The following is a 20,690-nucleotide window of genomic DNA, read 5'->3' as shown; positions in this document are numbered from 1 at the left end:
CAAATGAGCGTTTACTCTTGCAAGTTGTTTGGAAATGCCGATTTGGAGAGAAAAGACCCCATTTAGTAACAGACACACAAAGAATGAAATTTACAGCATCGTCAGCATATCACTCATTTAACACTGTTCGTTAGTCGATTAGTAACTTTCCAAGGCAAAACTCAATTCTGCATTGGCACAAAAAAGGTTGTCAGAATAAGAGAAGAGAGCATAATTGAAATCTTTTGATAAATAACGCCACCCTTTAAAATCTAGGATGACTTCCCAGGATATTTGGCAACAAGAATTCTGGTAAACAAAATTCATCTGCAGACTGCAATAGAATACTTTTCACCAACTTATACTTTACATTGTACAACTGAGAAAAATCAATGGAGTCATGATCCAAAACATTCCAGTATTACAACACAAAAACTTCAGCCACGACTGAAATTCTGTACCCACTCAAATCCCCTATCATCCCCTAAAGGATCAAAAAGAAGAGGAAAGAAAAAAAGAAGCAGAGAGAAGAAATCAAAAAACACCAAACAAATTTCACCCTTCAACCCGCATGGACCATATAACTGGCAAAAAGACGATCAATCGCACATGGTCAAAATGGGTGCGTATATAAATCATGTAAACTACTTTTGGCTACCGATAAAGGGCAGAAAAAAAAATTGGCCCTTGTATGTTGCTCTCCACTATGATACAGTAACTATGTGCAATTCAAGCGGCCTTAAAGCTCCTTGAACAATCTCTTGAACTGTCCGGTTACGCCGGCAAACCTCTGACAGCTCTTCAATTGGAAGCTTAAGATCATTAATATCCTTTCCAAGTTGTGCATTTGACAAAGCTTGTAAAAACTTTGATCTTTCCAATTCCGTAACAGCTGTAGATGGAATTAAAGAAACAGTCTCCTTGGCCCATTCAAGAGTTTTAACTCCATAAGCTCGAGAAAGTGCTAGCAGCGCATACGTCACCTGTGGCAACCAGGGCTCAAGTAAGTTCAAGACCAGAGGAGCATACAGACCAAACATATTAATAGACTAAAGTAAAAGCAGAAAGTTAAAAGGTTACCGTTTCAACTTGTGAATTTGGAAGAGCTCCAGTTAGGCATGCTACCAAAATTCTGGTAATGCTAGGCCCACGAGGAACTATAACATTATCCCTTATAGGTAAATAAATTTCTCCTTGACTAGATTTGCTGATATCAAATATATCAGACAAGAAGTTCAATATAGAATTTGAAGCCTCCCTGCAACAAGAAACAGCTGAGGTTAATATAGAAAGCAAAAAACCTACAGCAAGTCCTTCGAAAGGCCAATAAAAAAAAAAAAAAGCTAACAGCAATGATCATGAAATAATGATGGGAGTGTCACACCATTGCTTCAGTTACCAGAGCACGTGCTTTCTGAATTAGCTTTTAGCAGAAAATGCATTTATGCCCTAAAAGATGGAAGATTAAAAAAAAAAAAAAAAAGGACGCAAACCCAGAACAAAAATATACCAAAGGAAGTCAAATAATCACACTGTCCAATTCAGTCAGGCAGACATAAACAAATGAGTTCTTCACAGAAAACATTAACATGCAATTTGAAAACGTCAACGCTAATCTTACATATGGCCCTAAATCAGCCACTTCCCTTACACACATTCTTGAATTTGAATCTATCACGAAGTAAAGCTGCATCGTGGATTAATCTTTACACTGAAACTGCTACTTCCACAATTAGATCAAACTTGAGGCTGAATAAAGAATTCCTATAAGATTTTATTAATTTAATGAACTTCGGCTTCTAACTCAAAACCAATTGACAGTGAGCAAACCGGTGCAAGATCTTTGTTAGTTAATCTGGAAGGATCTTTGTTAGTTAATTTAGAAGGTCTTGGCCAACTGATGTGGGGTCATTATACTTAACAACCCCTCTCAGATGTGGCTTAGGCTGAACAAACCAAGTGAACTGGACTGACAAGGTGAAGATCAACGCGCCGAGAACAAACCAAGTAAATCAGAGCATCAGCAATCGGCATGGCAGAAACCAAAGGAGACTAGCCCAATGCAAAACGAGCCAGAGTCATTAGTGGATGTGCAATGACCCAGGACTAGCTCTAATATCATATTAAAGAATCTTGGCTTTACTCAAAAAACAACTGGCAACAAGTAGAATGGCCTTGTGAAAATAAAATGACCTTGACATGTAAAAAATGAATCCTGAGTGGACACGTATGGCAACCCATATTAAGAACAGTAATAATACATTGCTTAGGACCATTACATATTATTGAACAGAAAATTATACATGACAATGCACAGTGAATTGAGTGGATCATGATTTAGTGTGAACTTGCGGTTGATCTTGTCAATGGCAAAGTTCAACTTTGGTAAGCAAAATTGCAAAGTGAAAAAAAGATGCTCAAGAAAATGAAGGTGTGAGTCGACAAGAAGTAAGAAACTATTTAATATTTTAACTTGTGAATTATTCCCGAGGAAATCTAGGCGTCCTTAAACTTCTTCCTTCTCCTTTACTTCTCCCTCTTCCCTCAATGCCGTTATCTCATAAATTCCTACTCCTGCCCTCTATTATGTTCAGATTCGTCAATTTTCTACAAGTGCCAGTTTTAAAAGCAATTACATACACAATCATTACTTGGGGCTATATCAAGTTGCACTTCAATGTACTGTGTGAAACAGCCAACATCAGACTCTTGTCGGGTGCCGCATATAATTCTAAGTAGCATTCAGAATGTCAATTAAGCAATTGTAAACGAAGAAGACAAGAAAATTATCCTAAAGAAAGAATGAAGACAATTAGCATTTATATTGGGGTGTGTGTGTGTGTGAGAGAGAGAGAGAGAGAGAGAGAGATCACCTATGCTGTATAGTCATGCCAACCATGGAACAATCTACTAATGGTGGAAATATTGGTGATGGGAAAAATAGCTGAGGACAGTAACGTATACACCTCGACGCCAACAAAAAACAGTCATCAGCTATGTCTGGCCGGGAGGTAAATTCCTGAATACGCGTTAGCAGGCATGTTGTTTGGCTAAAGAGAGACTCGATCAATATTTTTAAGTAGTTTGCACAAGTAGGATCAGATCCAAATATCTGCAAAAGTTCAATTTACTTAAACTTAAGCAAAAAAAGTGAGCAGAAAAAAACCAGGAAATTAAGACGCACCTTAATAACCTCACTGGAGAGATAAAGGAAACATGGTTGGTGGTGTTGTTTGTACAGTCCTTGTATCTCCTCTAGAATTGCTCCAACTGTCACTCCCATAAACCTTTTAGAAGTTCTCACCTGAAGAAACAGATTTTTTGGGGATGACTAGTAAGAAAACTTTGCTATAAGTATCAGCTAAATGACCAAAAATTATTCCCCTTCACTACAAGTGGTTGCCACACAATAGGTAGGTTCCAACATAAAAGAGAACTGATAACAAGATATACCAGTACTGTTAAGACTACAATACTGAAATGTGATGTTCCCAACAAAGTAAAGGTAGCAGTTGCTTCCTCCACCACAAAAATTGGCTTACTTGACAAAGTTGTTTACATCATCAAACATGAGTAACAAGAAGAATTATATCTCTACGAAGAGATGAATTTCTTAATTTCTTGTAGCAGCAAAAAACCAAACTGAGTTGACTTACAGCATTTTTGCAAGCCCGACAAAGAGATTCCATTGTCCGCATGTCCCATGCACGACTGCAGCAAAGAAACTAGAGTTTCAGATTGCAGGGCACAAGATAACTGAGAATGCAATAATATGAAAGTAAATATTGCTAACAACAGTACATTACAGGCCTTACAGATCAAAGATGGCTTTGAAAAGTGGCCAAAGCCTATGAATTGTGTCTGCCACAGCTTCTGGATGATTTACATGTCTAACATTTTACTACCACAGTCAGGAGACCACAATTATCTAACAGAAGATAACGTGAAACAGATAAAAGAACCAGTCTACCTAAAAATATTTGCAAGTCGATCAACATGTACAGTAAGCTCACGAGCAGTTTTTTGCCCCAATACCAAGGGTCCTTGACTAATAATCTCCTGCTAATTGACCAGATATGTTAAGAGTTCTTCCAAAAAAAGATTGCAAATTTTACAGAAGGGAGACCACATATGTTATCACATATATTTCATAAAGGAAACCTGCCTGTAAAGGAGCAACAGCTGGCAAGCACAATGCTTCCAGGGCTTTCTTAGCATGCTCTGAAGGAAGTTCCGTGATTACCTTGCTGCAATAGTAAATTAACAAATAGTGAAACAAATGACTGATTTCACAGTATGAACAAAGATATAATAAATCACCAATACCTTAAAGCTTCAACAAGATGTAATGAATCTTCAGCTGAAACCTTGAAAGTACTTTCTCCAATCACTGCCCTTTGGTATATTTGAAACAAACCATCTAAGGACCCACACAGTTTTTTGCAACAATCTGCACAGGAAATATTCATTACTGCCAAAACTTGAAACACACAAATAATCATGAAATCAAATTTGACCACTGTAATGTACAGAAAAATGTCACCAGAAAATAACAATTATGTCCCAGAACAAACCAAAAGAAAATGGCGACATTCCTATATCATGGAATTTAAGTAGAAGATAAGAAATTCGTGTGTGAGTTCATAACTTTATACTTAAAATAGCTTCGTGTGTCTCTATATGTGTGTGTGTGTGTGTGGGCGCCTCTAGTGCAAAGCGTCTAAAAATCACTTTTCGCATGAAAGTGCCAAAATATATATTCTTGAACTAAGAGACTTTTTGCACAAAAATTTCGTCATCCTTGGGGGAAAAGAAGTTGATAAGGCAAAAGAAAAGAAAAGGAAAGGAAAAAGTGTTCGCTCAGAATTTGGTGATTGTGATGCTTCAGTGTTATCACAATGCAAAACAACCACGTAACATCCTTCAAAAGCTTTCTAGTTATACGTATCACCAATGAAACTAATTGTCATACTCGACAGAACCAAGAGAAAATGGATTTTCCTCATGAAAGTCATGAACAAAAAGGAAAAAAACAACATACTGATTTGATTGGTAATGAAGATAAAGAAACATGGTTCAGATCTCCCCTTGACACCAAAATCACAACAAAAAAAGTAATGTGCACAAGGAACTCTGGAAAAGAGACGTTACCATCACATATGTGTCTAAATGCCAAAGAAGCCGCCGCTGCTGTATCTTCAGATATACTCATACCACTAACAAGAATATCTATGACAGATGGCAGGAATGAAAGCCCACTTGACGAAGCATCAAGCCATTTTGAATAAGCTCCAATTGTTAAACATACTGATAAAACATTAAATCAGAAAGGAAAGGATATCAGAGACAGCAGATTCACCAGTTTATTTATGCATTAATATGTATCACCAGCAGCAGAGGCGCTTCAAAAAGTCAAATCACTCAAGGAAGTTTAACAATCATATTTCAAAACCATGTGATTGCATGTGCATGAGGAGGAGAGGCAGAGAGAAAGAAATAAGAAATATCTGATTTTTGTAGTCAGTAAGCAGAGCCTGAATGTTACCTGTCTGCAGTAATTGAGGTTGATGAGGAAGTTTCGGGAACAAGGACATAATCTGCATCGAACAATAACAACACAGGATCTGTGTTATCAGAGAGAAAGAGAGAGGGGGGGGGGGGAAGGGAAATAATGACCCAAAGAAACAAACACAGATGGCTCCACAAGACAAAGCTAGAAGGGAATCATAACCACATGGACATACACTCTGAAGCAAAATTAAAAATTAGTGAAGGAGATCATAGGACTTCTGAACCTGCGGCATAATTTCAGATTCCACGACTGAAACAAAATCTGATATAGCGCGTATACAATACAGAGCAGCTTCAGCAGGACGCCAATCTGTACTGCTATCCTTCCCACAGCAACTTAAAGCCTGTGAAAATTATATTACAAAACAAGATATAAGAAAACTTTTCATGATACCATAGTTGTGCAACCACCATGGGAGATATTTGTTTCCTAAAAAATAAAGAAATGATAAGAAAATACAGCAAAGTCATCATGTTAAGTTCAAGCAATCTATTCTCCTTTACTTTTTCTTGATTACCACAATGTTATTTGCTATAAAATCCATCTTGAAGTCAGGGAAAAACAGGAGCAAGCAGTAATATCAGAAGTTTCCCCCTTGCAGTCGCACAGAGGTAAGAAGTTCACAAAAGCTAGAAAGCTTTTGATACTTTCTAGCCATTTGGAGATTCAAGGACAATTAAAGCCAGTTAATGGACTCTAGCATCCTATCTATATCACATTGAGAATACTACAAAAGCAACAAGAGCAAAGCAGAAGAAGGATGGTTCCTTCTTCAATCTTTTCACTAATAACAAGCTGGGAAGGCTGATTAATTTCATCCAACAGCAACAAAAAGAATGTTCTGAATCTTTCTAGCTCAAAAAATTCCAAATCTTCAATAAAACTCAGAAAGAGAAAAGCAATACTTCTTTTGAATCAAGATTCTGTTTAAAAGGACATCTTAGTTGTTGAAATTGAAAAGTAAAATATAATGCTAACTTGTAACCCAAAAGACATATCCAGGAAACGACCAGAAAATGCACCAGAGAATAGTCTGTAGTTAAATTGCCAGGACACTGGTTAGCCAACCTGCATTCTTAACTCAAACTTAATGACAATCCCAATTTCACATAGTGAGACTGTGGCCATTAACTGGGTCAACCACAAAGTGCCCGGGTTTATGAAGTGGTTTAATGATATCGCTCTTTGACATTCCCTTCTACCTTTCTAGTGAATGCAAATGGTAGTAAACTTCTAGGATACAAAAATGCCCTAGAGTCTAAGCCCCATCTCTCAAAGGAGGTCTCCTGTTACTTCACAAGAGAAGAGGTTACTCCTTAGCATCTTATGAAGACAAGAATTTAATAGGCAGTACAAACCTCAACAAGCTTCATATACAGAATTTTCAGCGTTGCTTCACCACCTAAAACTAGTGCTCCATCAATTAAGACGTCAGCAACAGCTGAAAACATCAAAGACTTAATAAGCATTTTTGGGCATATTTAACATTCATTCTTTCAAATAATGACGAAGTATCCATATATAAAAGTAACATCTTCCCAACCAGACACAATAACTTTAGCAATAAAAAATACAAAGTATCATACAACAAAATTGAGAAAAAGGAGAATAGACCCAATTCAGATACAATGCACATCATGAAAAAACAAAAACCTTGACAAATGTCTAAGAAATAATTTAAATATTTGAGTTCTCCATCCAAAACAAACAAAAAGATCAACTAAAACAGCACAGAGGAAATTGTTAAGTGACATGAGAAGTATCAGCCACTCAACCAAGAATTGAGGCTCTACGAAATCAAGATACCATGAAAGGGGCACATGTGACTTCTATAAGCAAAGATGTTAACTCCAAAAAATTCTCAATGACATCTTTGACAAGCTTTGAAAACATCCTTCCACTCCGCCTTTTCGGTTCTTGATTCTCATGTGAAAACAACACATAGCACCACCATTCTTGTTTTCTAACTAAGGTATACTGCAAGTAAATCAAGCTAAAGGACATTTCCTGACCTCACATTTTTCTATAATAACATTAACATCTTAATTAACACAATTATTTCACTCTCCTTTCATATTTTGTTTAAGAAGTTTGTGAATACTAACAGCACCAAACTTACAGCATGTTTACTCCAATCACAATCTTCAAAATACAAAGTTATAATGTTTGCCCACCCTAGACAATGGTCTTGGCTACATTGCTGGACATTGAAATTCATGATTGCCATTTTCTAGTTGGCTCAATGGTGTTAAATTGTCTCTAGAAGCAGTTAACTCCACAATTTACAAATGTCTCCCTCAGATAAAACTTGGCAGCTTGCTGTTCAAGCATTCATGACCATGATTGTTGCCAACTCAAATCCCCAGCAAAAATCTGTTAAAGATCAACTTTGATATATCTCCCCAATTTATTCTATCAACAAATGGGAGATAGAAACCAGTTCACCAAAAGAAACACGCCAGCCGGCATATAAGTTCAGAAACCAAGGGGTGATATGGCCAGCTAGCATAGACATTCAGAAACCATACGTGCGATCTATAAAAGTAAAGGAAGAGAAGATCTTTAGTAAAGACCAGTCACTTCAAATCCACCTGAAATTGCAGCATTTACAGAACAGGCAGGTTACTTTTCCTTTGATAACTTTTTTCTTCACAGAAATATGACATAGAAGGTCCCGACCTAAATTTTATGGGCTTACTAGAGACCAAAATTTGGTCCAGAACCTTTCTTGACCTACGTACATCAGTGAGACAGTAGGGTAAGAAGGGGTCTGGAGACAGAAAAGGAAAAGGTGAAACTTCTCTGTGAAGATAAAATATTATCCCAGAATACAGCACTGATCCTATCCAGAGCCAATATAGATCCAAGGCCATTATTTCTCCATTTATTTCAATTATTTATTTTTTATCCTTTTCAGCAGCGAAAACACAAAAAAGTATGGTATTACTGAGCTACAAAGATTGAAGTAACCAGTCCATGAGAGAAAACTTGAATACACTTCACGCATCCTGACAGAACAATATTCTGTACACAATCAAATGTGCCTATGTATATTTCTTAAGAAACAAAATGAAATTGTTCACTGCTAGGTCAACATATAAAGTTCAAACAAGAAGCAATTGGTACCATATCTAGTTTGCTTAAAATCCTTTTGATCCTCCCTTGACAACTCTGCATAATCCGCAGGATATTGAACTTTAAATATAACCTGTCAATCAACAGCAACCAGGAAAACACTAATATATCTTTGAACCAAGTAACTCATCAGAGAAAAGGAGTATGCAAATAAAAAATAATAATAAAAAAAAAACTTTCCAAATAAATATCCTGTTTATTTATATTAAGAATTGTTGATTCTCAATCAACATGCATGCACCAACTTAAGTTCCAAATCTCTGCGTGGAAATAATTCCCTAAACATTTTCGTAAGCAGTCAAAATGATCATTTTTTTTAATCAGAGAGAGCATAGAAACATTAGAATTTCATAATTTTCAGGGACAACAGCTCTGACACAAATAATTTTTTTTCATACATTATGAAAAGCCTATAAATATTTTCTCCAAAATCAATTCCAGGAAACTACAAATTTTATTACTACAAAGTATGACATCTATTCTGGATTAATGACTACAGTAACTCAATTGATGAGTCCAGATAACTAACCAAGGCAACAAGTGACTCGTATGATGGATGGAAAATCTGCAGCCTGCGACTTCTTTCAGCTTCAATGGAAGCTTCATTACCAGAAGATATGAAAAAATCCCTGAGAAATTGGAAAGTCATAGTGAGAAATTTTTCACTAACAGACTGAGATGCATAAAAACCTCTAAAAATTTACCTATCAGTCAATATCATCTGCAGGTTATGCCAGAAGTTAAAAGTCATTGACGCAATGTCAAACTCTGGATGTGAAGCAACTTCAAGTAATGCATGCACAATCAGCATTGATTCATCAGATCCTGGAAACAAGTAACAATTACTCAGACACAACAAACAAATTGGAGAAAGTTGGCAGATGCTAAACGTGCTTGCAAAAGATATTAGTAATAAAGACCAAAAGTATCAAATAATGAGAGCAAGAAAGCTAACAGCAAAACAGGAAAGAAGAACAAAATGCAGCCAAAATAAAAGAAAGGCAGGAAAGAAGATCCATACCAGTCGCAATCAATTCAACATATGAATCGCCCATGTCAGCAAATAGACGTGCAATGGCCTTTACATCTTCCTCATCCTAAGAGCACATTAAGCAAATAATAAACAAGAATAACCATTGAAAAGAAAGAAACTAAACAGCAAATTTAAGGAACTAATGGAAGAACATGAAGAAGTAACTTCTAACGGCAAAATAAATGTATTTGCGGCACAGAACAACAAATGCAAGTCTTTTTCAGCCTATAAAGTAAGCCACAACTGTAGACTGATATTTGAGTAGCTCATTTAATGAAAAACTAATTTTTTTAGTGGGCCAACTGCAAACCTAGTTAGCTGACTTAGCATATACCACCAAAACATCATTTCTATCTCCCACTTTCTAAAGGACTAAGAAACACTGCTGAACCTTGTTCTCTGTATAAATTTCCAGAAGCAATTAAGGTTGCATGAATTTTTTTTTTGATGATGATAGCAACTGCATAACAAGGAAAAGTCTACTCAGCTTATTCATCTTTTTCACATAAGACAGATAAAGAAACAGTCACGTTAAGCAATAAAACATCACCAAGAATCAACAAACACATAAACCAAACACAAGGATGAACCCTCATGAAGTGATACCTTGGATGGATCTCTAAGTTGTGGCTTTAGATTCATAACTTGTGGGACAATTACTTGAATTAAGGGTAATTGTGAAGAAACTCCATCAGAGTATCTAGCTGCTGTGTAGTGTATCAATTCAGAAATAACTGCAACAAAGAAAAAGTAAGGAAAAAGGCAATAAAATCAAATTAAGTATATCAAAGCGAGAACATTTTAAATAGGAAAATGACATGCATAAGGCTCTTCTTTTTTCACCCCATTCACTCTAGCACTTCAACCACCATGCTATACCACCCAGCACCTTTCCCAGAATCCTATAATTGCTGCATGGATTAAATTCTCTCTTAATAAACATTAGCAGCTATCGACAAGCATAACAGGAAACGGGGGTCCTGTGACTCCTGTAAAGTTACAAAATTTGAATGACAGGACCAGAGATCTAGCCTACGCTTGAACTTTGGATGAACTGGCTAAAACCTAGAGAGAGAGTAGAGAGAGAGAGAGAGAGAGAAAGAGGGAGAGAGAGAGAAAGGGTGGGGAAAGAGAGATTGCATTGCCAAAAGGTTTCATCAGATGATGCCCTGACGGATATGAGAATTTACCTAATTATTACGTTAAAAATTGATGCCATCACTAAAGCAACTCAGAGTAGGAAAATATCCAGATGAGGGGCCCATTACTGTGATATCTGTCTTTCTTTTCAGGATTCTTTTCTTTATTTATGAATAGGATGTAGGATGACAAGTTTTACAAGCCAAAATTTCTTCTGAAGCTTTATATTCGCCTTTCATTTTAATCTAGAATATACACAGTTGTTTCTGAAAAGCACTATTATAGATCAACATTTTCAAAACAGCTATTATTTTTAAGACAAAATTCTAGCTCAATTTACCAAGAAAAGCAAGTTACGAGAAATAAGATTTTGAATAAATCTAGAAAATTGACACTAAGCAACAGTGGGAACTTAGTCTTCATTTAAGTTTTCAGATTCACCTCCGACAAATTCTGTTTGTTTTACCATAAAGAAGATTAATAAACAGACAGTACATATGGACTAAATGTCTTTAGTAAGTTTTCCAATATACAAGGGTCTAACCAAACACAGTTTAACCTCTGCCTATTTGATCCCGACTTATCAAGGTCTAGTTCAATTCAAAAACAAGTGTGTGCCTATTAACTCATTTTTCATGGTAATTGGAAAATGAATTTATACATTGAAAAAATGCCTACAGGGTTTTCAAGGGCAATCAAAGTCAAAAGACTATGCACCCCTTGAAGTTTTCATCAACATAATCTCGAGAACCTGACTACTTCTGTATAAAACCCAAATTCTCCCATCCATACTGCAACTCCGAGCATAATAAGTTTGTGCTTTTGTAGAGATAAGACAAGCCTTATCATATCCCAAGACACACTCATAAATGACATTCCAAATTAGAATACCACAAGTTCGCCTTTTCTTCATCAACCATGAAAAATTAAATGGTGTTACCATCAACAAGTACTTGTACCATTAACTGAGGCTTCTGAAAGCACATCGGAGGTCAGACTTGAGAGAGCTGTAAGCACTAGCGGATTTGAAGCAAGCATAGATGCAGGGATCCTGAAAAAATGACATATACTAAGGTTGAAGAGTCATACTCCACAGTATTGCTTGTGACACAAAATGGTAAAAGTCAACAATCAGAATAAGGTATTTTATATAAATGCTTTGCATTCAAGAGAACAGAAGCAAGCTCATGAATTAAAGGAAAAAAAAAGATTGGACAATTTAGATCTTTCTAAGCATTAAGCAACAAAAAAATTAATCTCCTTATTGAATAAGCAAAACATACAATGAAGGTACTACAGTATGCATGAATAGCTAGTGATTTCGACACTCGTCCTAAAATGTAGAAATTAACCACAGGCATAAATAAGAATGCAGGTAATTTGCCATGCAAAATACACAGAGAGTAAAAGCTTCTTATGAGCTTCAGAAACTCCAAGAAAATGTGAAAAACATGAAAGACTTGAAAGTCTATAATACAAGCATATCCCTTTTTGGCCAGCAAGACTAGTAAAGAATTCTTTGATCACCTTCCATGCTACTGAGTGGCATTTCAACCAACCATCGGATAAACTCATTTTCCCCACTTTGCAATTTAAACATGGAAACAGCGTTAGTTCAGCATTTGCATCAACTTGATTCAGTTGGCAATTTGAGTATGCTTGACCAGCCCATTGGACAAATAAGTACCAAAAGTGACTGAAATAAGGAGCTGACTACCACAACTTGCATTAAGAAGCACTAATACTCAAGATAACCTCCACTTACGAAGTTAGCAAAAGAAAGAGAGATGGGAAAAGGAACCAAATTGATTTTGGCACACTTTGGGGAAAAGCGCACCTAATATTTTCAGTTTACACAAAAAAGTGCCACCAAAAATCATGACCACCTAGATTAACCAGCATCAAAACTTTTTGAATGCTTAAGCAAAATAGTTAGTATAACCCAAAACCAAAGTCTCATAAACCGCTTAAATGATCTCCAGATATCCATTGTGGGACATGCTGCTTTGGGATTTTACAATCTTCACCCTAATAGACCAGATGTAATAAAGCTGGCTTAAAACCCAATGTTTCATGCTTTCCCCAAATAGAGCTGGCTTAAAATTGAAGGACGCTAGCCTCGTTAAAAAAAATACACAACTCAGTAGGACTGTCATTAAATGCCTTCTTCTTAACGTATCAATTCTGCTTGTATACTGAAAAATTAAAGTAGAAAGGTTAGACAAATGACTCTTGAAATCAAATTGGAATAATATCCGATTTCAGCTCCCAGAGTTAACTATTGCAAAACCCATCATAATCAAAGTCTAAAGGAGACATCAAACAGTAATTTCTAGATTAAGATAATTAAAATAGATATCGATTAGAAGCATTTAACATGGTGCAAGTCAGGTAACTTGGAAAGTAAACAAATGAAGAAAAGTGGTACCTATGCCTTAGCCGTAGCCAAGAAGCAAAAGCCTCAAGGATCTGCCAAGCAAAAAGTGAAGAGCATAAAATTCATCAATATCGATAAATCCATCAATTAGAAATATTAAACAACTAACTTTAATCCATTTTTGACTCTCCAAGGTTACAACTTCCATCAAACTGTTTTAATTCTATTGAAAACAACCAAGTAAGCACATGATCAATAAATTTTGACAGAAAATTTTATGTGAAAAATAAGAAAATTAGTATTTGAAATATATGAACAGCAATAAACAGCCAAGAGAAAAAAGAAAGGCCCAACCTGCTCCTTGAATTCATTGAAATTCAAACAAGCAGTCAAGATGCTAAGGGCAACCTCCATGGCAGAAGCAAGTTCTTTTTCAAATTGACGGCGTCTATCGGGCCGAGCTGATATCTTGTAGTTGAATGCTTCCTGATAATAGCATAGAAGCACTTAATTCTCAAAATGCAACTAAAGGAAGAAAAGAAGGCACATCAAACTCGAAATATTCAACTATCAGGACTTTGAAACAAACAACACAGAGAAACTAGACATTCAACTTAGAACTCCTCATCTCTAAAAGGTGAATATAGGTCATCGTGAAGCACAAGTCCCTCTGCCCATCCACTTTTTAGTAACAGCAGAGTCCATTTGAATTTTTGATCCTCAAGATCCAATATTGCCTGCATTCTAAACTAATCCAAATTTGAAACATTTGTCATTTTTTGTGGGCCCCTGACCTGCACCCTTCTTTGGAAACTACAAAAAGGAAGTAGGATACAGAGACATGCTCCACTACCTCCATGTAAAACTAGCTTTCCGTTCAAGTTTATCTTAGTGCATAAAACTTTATATTCAGGAATATGACAAACAAATGGGCCACACTTATATGGTAAAAAAGAAGGGTGGGAGATGGAAATTTATAGAAAAATTCTTTACCAATTTTGGTTATATCACAAACTTTGCAAAGCCGAGAGAAAAGAAAAATTAATTACAGATTGTCCCAGTTTTTATACAAGTAAAAAATGATTCTTCCGCTTCAAGTCTATCACAGGCGACCATATATACTTCCATCGCAAACTGCAAGAAGGGACCTGGCATAGCAGGACTGCAATCCATTGGATAGAAGACATGGTCTTCATACTTATCCAGTACTATCAAATGTCAGTCTATAAAGAGTTCTGCCAACTGCTTGTAATTGCTCATTTACTATAAAGTTGAAATCTTGTGTCCAAGGACAGATGAGTCATGTAGGGTGTTCAAGTCAGCTGGACAACAAGTGCAATCCACAGAAATTTCGTTAGGATCCCATAACATCATAGTTCAAACCAGTTTATTTAAGCATGAACAAAGCTTTTCACTAATGTTCATTAAACCCAATATATGGTCACAACAACACCTAATGTGTCTGTCAATCAGAGTCCAAAACCATTGTGAAATCTCTTTTTGTGCTAAAAGCCAAGAAATCATCCACAAAATATAAATAAAATTATGTAAATAAGTGTCTCTTCAAGATGGTATTCTTAATATACCTCGGGCAAGACTCTAAGAAGCTCCAGAAAACTTGGAAGATATTCAGGATGAGAGTTTATCTCATCCATTATCCAATTAACGATACCACCATCTCCCCAATCATCTGCAGGTACATGAACAGCCAACGCAGCAACTGCAAGGCTAATCTATAAATGAAGATACTTTAGCAAAATGTCCATTTAATATATTAAACAAAGCAGGATGCATTAGACAAGAACTTTGAAAGCTACCTGTGTTCTAACTTTGGGGGGACCTTTGTGAAATGTCTTCAGTAGCATCTGCACTTGAAAAGTCATTGGATTACAAAAACCAAGGTAATAAATTAAATAAACTTGAAACTTGCATCTTTGTGCACATTTAACACATCCAATCATTCCCGATCGCATACAGCACGGTTATAACAACAACAATAATAATAAAACCTAGCCAAAGAAAGTCAGCAAAGATCACAAAAATCATTGACATTCAAGAACAGATAAAGTAAAACCAGTTCTCAACATAAGACTCCCCCTAAATTATGTTATGCCACCCTGAGTGGACAGATGGTTTTGTGGGAGATAACCCAAATAAAGTTGTACAAAAGTTATAAGAGGTACAACCAGTTTATACTCAAATCCATGATATTATACACCTGAAAATCAAGTTAAAGTCTTATGCAAATATTTGTAAGCATCATCATTTTTTTATGTCTTTTCAGGAGAAAGGTAGCCTAGGCAACTAAACTAATTAACTTTCAACACTCATTTCATGCTGTAAGTTCAAACTATAAGAAACATGGTCATATTCCCTGTGCATCAATTTGGTAAGTCCCCCTGTCCCAGTACTTGAATTAAAAAATAGATTTCCTAAACAACAACAAATATATCTTAAAAAGCTATCCAGATTCCAACATCCCAAAAAGCAGTTGAGGCAACAGAAAACATTTTGCATTTAACTACACAATTGAATGGCCGCATTTGTAATTGGAAATAGGGAAGAAATGGGCGTAACACCTCCATCCAAAGAGAAAAGCCTGAAGACAAAACATATGCTTCTTGCTCCAACTTGTTTGGTGAAGCATTATACCATTAGGATTTCAGACCAGTTTAGCTGCTGATCATAACCTAGAAGGTACTTCAGCAATTGTGTGCTGTTTACCCAAATTATGGCAATACATGGACAAACTAGCAGTTTATAGGTTCACAACACAACTTTCTTGTCCAAAATTTTTACCACTTCAAAAAACATTCCAAATGTTATGCAATGGAACATAAAATGATTGCAAATACTTAGTATATTCTCACATACATTTAAAGAATCTCGTAAAGGACGAAAAGCTTCAGAAGGCAATTCTTCAAAATCCCGTTGTACCTGTCAGACCAGAAACAAAAAGTAAAATAAACTGGTAATGAGGGTATAAAAACCAAACTCTGCATTCTTGCAAGCTCTGTATAACTAGGAAAACATGATTCCAGACACGGAAACAGACTCCTTGTGTTTGCAACAGCAAGGTCACATACACTTGGTCATTCCACAACCTTGAAGCTAGGAGTCTGTTTCATAGTGATTGACATTCATTAAGCACAAGGCAGTAGTAGAACATATTACACAGCACTCGGCTACAGCTAGAAATTAAAATGAGTAATATACAAAAAAAAAAATTCAAGGCTACCCGAACCTGAAGTGATAACACAAAAATTATATTACCTTGCTTCTAAGCGTTTGTGAACAGAAGATCAGAGTTTCTTGATTACTAGCAGTATCATGAAGCAGATTATCAGCCACCTAAACAAGCATAAAAGCATCAAAAGATGTTAAGTGATTTAACATAATGACCTACAAGGAAAAATAATTTGAAAAAGGAAACAAAAACTAAATGTACAATGCACCAGACAGTGATATGTGAAAATAACAATAATAAAAGAGAAGGGAGGAAGAATTCTAGTTGTAAAACTGTGACATTCTAAAGCACAAGAAAGGCAAAGAAGTATATAGTGAACTACAGAGACAGCCAAACAAGAAAACCATTAAAGAGAACAGATACATATAATTCAGGAGACTGCTGTACAGTTCATTATTTCCAAGCACAATTACATGATAGAGTGCCTCCAGCTTTCCTTTTGTACATGCACTAATTTGCTAAAGGTTGACCTCCATTTTTAAGTTATGTAGTTATCTAACCTCTGAATGCACCAACATAGATTCCACAAGAAGTTGGATATTTGCATTACCAATTTCTCAGATGCAAGAGGTATAAAAGCATTCAAAAAAAAGTATTTTTTTTCTTTTTTGGGTTTTCCAAATGGGCAACAATCAAAGATCTTTCTTCTTCTTTTTTTTTTTGAACATGTCTTAATTTTTTTCATTCCTTCTTTGTTTTGGAGCAGGGAGCTTGTATTTGAAAAGGGTAACAAGAAAGGCATAATAGCACTCTTTTCCAGATATCACAACCAAATAAAATAAGTGGTAACAGGAGAATGATATTCATACAGATATACAATGACTGTGCCCAACTTTATGATACATGCAACAGTAAGTACAAAGGCACATACAGATGTACATACTTTACAAGAGAGAAAGAGAGGGCATGGGAAAGACAAAATAACCAACAGAACTATGCCAGCTTCGGAAAGAAAAATGGACACTTTGTTTGGTTTGTTCTTTCACAGAAGATTCAGTTAACACATTTTCAAACCAACTTTTCTTATCACAAATACACTCTTCCAGAAGTACAGTACTATTTTTCTAAAAATTATTCTAAAGATGGCAATCTCAAAAGAGTGTTGATTTCTTTCAATCAGCTCAAAGAACTGTTTTGGGTCAATCTCTTAAAGTATCTTTTAAACTCCCGATCAATAACATCTCCAAGCTGCATAACCAACACCAAATCAGTGGTCACTATGTTGTACAGCATACTCTCCCTTGATTTACCAGCCACCCACCCTTTACAAACAGACAAGCACGAGGAAGAGGAGAATAAAAAACTTACTTGAGCAAAGTTTTCTGGTATCCATTACGGAAGATGTTTAACACAATTGGCATCCTTCACTTCCTAAAAGATCTAAAAGATCCATCTAGATAAGAATTTAACATCCTTATCTTGGAAGAAACACAAAATGGTGCATAGTCAGTTGACTTCATTAAAATTCCTTCTTCCCCTTAAGTAGATAATGTTGAAGAAAATCTAAGGAACCTGAAAATATAGGCTGAAAGACCCAGTCCAAAGACATTGATACTAGGTTTTGAAACAATTAATTCATTAGTTATCATTGTCAAGCATTTCTTTTGGTCTTTCATTTTGTCCTCTTTAAGGCTCCATCAAGTGAAAGGATACAAAAAGCAGAGGATATTTAACTACAGATAGAGCTTCTGGTAGCCTAAGAATATCTTTTAACAGCTATTTAAAAAAATGATGGAATCATGAAATAAAATGTTCCCAAAATCATCAGTTTTAAACCCTAACAATAAAACGTCCATTCTGACCTAGACAAGTGAGCTAACAACATTATGCTTGCATAATTACCCTAAAATTATCACTAGTAAACATGACGTGTAACACAGGATGGAGGGAGTGATTATCGTCCATCTGGATTGCTCTGGTGACTAGAACTCCTACTAAGCTAAACCAAGCTTAGTAGACGGAAGATCAACTTCTTTTTTGTCTACTACCACATGATGTTATGTTTTTAGGGTTGACTATTAAGGCAACAGTTTCATCTCCAGGAATGCCCTCTTGTAGAGATTTCAAGAATTCCCTCCAATAAGCAGAAAGGACCAATCCATTCAGGGCTACACAAAAAGGAACCAGAGACATCTTCTTTCCATACTTGTCATATCCACCAATTTGTCAACGCAATCTCTCTGAACTACCTTCTCAAACCTCCTCAGACTTCATTCTTTAACACTTGAGAATGCTCAAGTTTATTTACTAGCAAAAAATTCACAGAGAATCTCTTAGATATTTCAAAAATTCGAAGCTAAAGAGGCAATGAATCCATAAATTAAAAGCTTTCGAAGCTTTAACATTCCTTGATAAGCAGCTTAACAAAAAGACAAGCCATGATATGGTTGAGGATGAACCTAATTCAATGCATCTATGATCTGCATTCGCAGAATGAACCATTCACATTGAAAGAATATCTTGTTCCATCAAGACAAATAAAACCTCCATAAGTGCTAAAAGTTCCAGGTTTTCTTACTTGATGCTGGCAGATAAAGAGCCTGCCTTGACTTCAATGGCTAAAGATTACCTCAGACCCACTTGGCCAAGAGCAAACATATTGAGATGACTTCTAATAGGTTGAACCATCATAGATCAACACTAGCTAATAAGCTACAACCCTCAGATGCGCAAAATGTAAAACGCCGCAGTTCAAGACTCTGGTTCGGTAACCAGTGCTGACAAAGTAACCAAAAGCACTGAGTTGAAGATCAGAAAAAGAACAACCCTCTGCCGGCAACCTCAAGCAATCATGCCAAATGCAGAAAAAGTGGTAATTCAGTATGGGGAAAAAAGGTATGGCAACTAGACACTATAATCCGTGCCAAGAATGAATGCTTGAAATGGAATTGCGTGTGATGAAACTCAGACACAAGAAACCCAGTGCTTGGGTCCAAATGGAGCATCTGAATCGTAACGAGGCACCAAATTAAGCCTATGAAACAAATGAGAAAAGAAACTTAAACCTCAATAACAGCCAAAATGAAGCTTCCAAAAAACGCCAATCCCTTTCTAGAGCAATTCCCTCAATAAACCCAGCAAATAAGCTCTTCTTTTGGAACCCCTAATATAAAGTCTTAATTTTTCTCACAGAAAAAGCGCCACCAACACTGACCCTAATTAGACGGAAAATGAGTTCAAAATCTTCTTATAGCGAAAAGAAAATAGAAACTTACACAAGAGCTAATCAATCTAATCTTCCAGCTAACTAACGATGGAAAGCGGATCGTTTACGCACCCAATTAAAATAAAATAAGAAATGAAGATCGAACTGGTAAGCAATTAAAATATATGTATATATAAAAGAAGAAGGAAGGAAAAAAAAAAGAATGAATGAACCTGCCAAGCATCGATTGTTCGCTGAAAATTTTGAAGCCATCGATCAGCTTGCATGCGAACGGCGTCATCCGGGTGGTGGTAAAGTGCGTTTAGGGCTTCTGTGACTGTGTTTTGCAGCTCCATCAATATATGTCTCGTCTCGTCTCGTTTCCCCCCACCCAAAAAACAAAATCCCCAAACTTCTCCTCCAATCACAACTACTACTGCTATAGCATATACTATATCAATAACAGACAGCTCCTATTCTGAGTAGCCTCTCCGTCTCTGGTTAATGTATTGCTCCCGAGGAGAGGACGACAAGAGGAGAAATCTGTGTATGTTTTTGCTGTAAAATATTTTTGGACTTTTTTGGCGCTTCAGTTAGAGAAGGGGCTTATTGGTGTTTTTCCATCCGTCATCCGTCCGGCCGACTGCGCACAACTATGAACTCCAGCCGTCCGATTTTTTCACTCTCAGATATGGTCGGTTCTGATTATTATTTGTTTTCCAGTTCCACAAACTTATTAGAGGAAAAAAAAATTTTAAACGATTATTTTTTAAAAAAAAAATCGTCAAAGAATTGCAGCATAGTAGCGAAAAAAGTCATCGTTCAAGCTGTTTTTTTTTTTCTCTCTTTCTTTTCTTGTCTTCGAATTTAAGTTAAGAAAATACATTAACCAAGTGCTTTTTGACAACTACATGTATAGATTTGGAATACAAATACTTACATTCTAACCGTTAGTGGCAAAAGATGCTCCTACTACTTTTATTAGAAATGAGAAATGATGATGTACACGTTCAAAACAAAATATACATATCAAATTTTTTATTAATTAGAAAAATATGGCTA

At 36.0% G+C, this 20,690-nt stretch overlaps 1 protein-coding gene across 2 annotated transcripts; it reads right to left on the bottom strand.

Moving 5' to 3' along the window:
* Window positions 1–292: 292 nt before the first annotated feature.
* On the bottom strand, window positions 293–20,194 carry LOC113768666 (transportin MOS14). 2 transcript variants are annotated; one of them, XM_027313114.1, is made up of 26 exons: window positions 19,862–20,194; window positions 16,510–16,587; window positions 16,111–16,173; window positions 15,054–15,101; window positions 14,823–14,969; window positions 13,591–13,722; window positions 13,288–13,328; window positions 11,819–11,910; window positions 10,326–10,453; window positions 9,708–9,783; window positions 9,391–9,511; window positions 9,216–9,315; window positions 8,678–8,759; window positions 6,910–6,992; window positions 5,775–5,894; window positions 5,525–5,576; window positions 5,131–5,286; window positions 4,306–4,429; window positions 4,145–4,226; window positions 3,950–4,038; window positions 3,795–3,869; window positions 3,636–3,690; window positions 3,164–3,283; window positions 2,853–3,091; window positions 1,060–1,237; window positions 293–962 (listed from the first exon to the last, which is right to left on the bottom strand). In XM_027313114.1, the coding sequence occupies exons 1-26, from the start codon at window positions 19,982–19,984 to the stop codon at window positions 684–686; spliced, it is 2,883 nt and encodes a 960-aa protein (XP_027168915.1). In that variant the 5' UTR covers window positions 19,985–20,194; the 3' UTR covers window positions 293–683. The 2 variants fall into 2 exon arrangements, with proteins under 2 accessions (XP_027168915.1, XP_027168916.1); XM_027313115.1 differs by lacking the exon at window positions 3,795–3,869.
* Between the last annotated feature and the right edge of the window lie 496 nt (window positions 20,195–20,690).

The sequence above is a fragment of the Coffea eugenioides genome, chromosome 4, assembly GCF_003713205.1.
Source record: "Coffea eugenioides isolate CCC68of chromosome 4, Ceug_1.0, whole genome shotgun sequence".
In the NCBI taxonomy this organism is placed as follows: Eukaryota; Viridiplantae; Streptophyta; class Magnoliopsida; order Gentianales; family Rubiaceae; genus Coffea; species Coffea eugenioides.
This window is presented reverse-complemented; position numbering and strand designations above follow the sequence as displayed.

Coding starts and splice junctions, on each gene's coding strand:
- LOC113768666 (XM_027313114.1), bottom strand. CDS start 19,984: ATGGAGCTGCAAAACACAGTCACAGAAGCCCTAAACGCACTTTACCAC. Junction 5,577..5,774: donor AATCTGAAATTATGCCGCAG/GTTCAGAAGTCC, acceptor TGTTCGATGCAG/ATTATGTCCTTGTTCCCGAA. Junction 4,430..5,130: donor ATTTAGACACATATGTGATG/GTAACGTCTCTT, acceptor TTTCCTGTGCAG/ATTGTTGCAAAAAACTGTGT.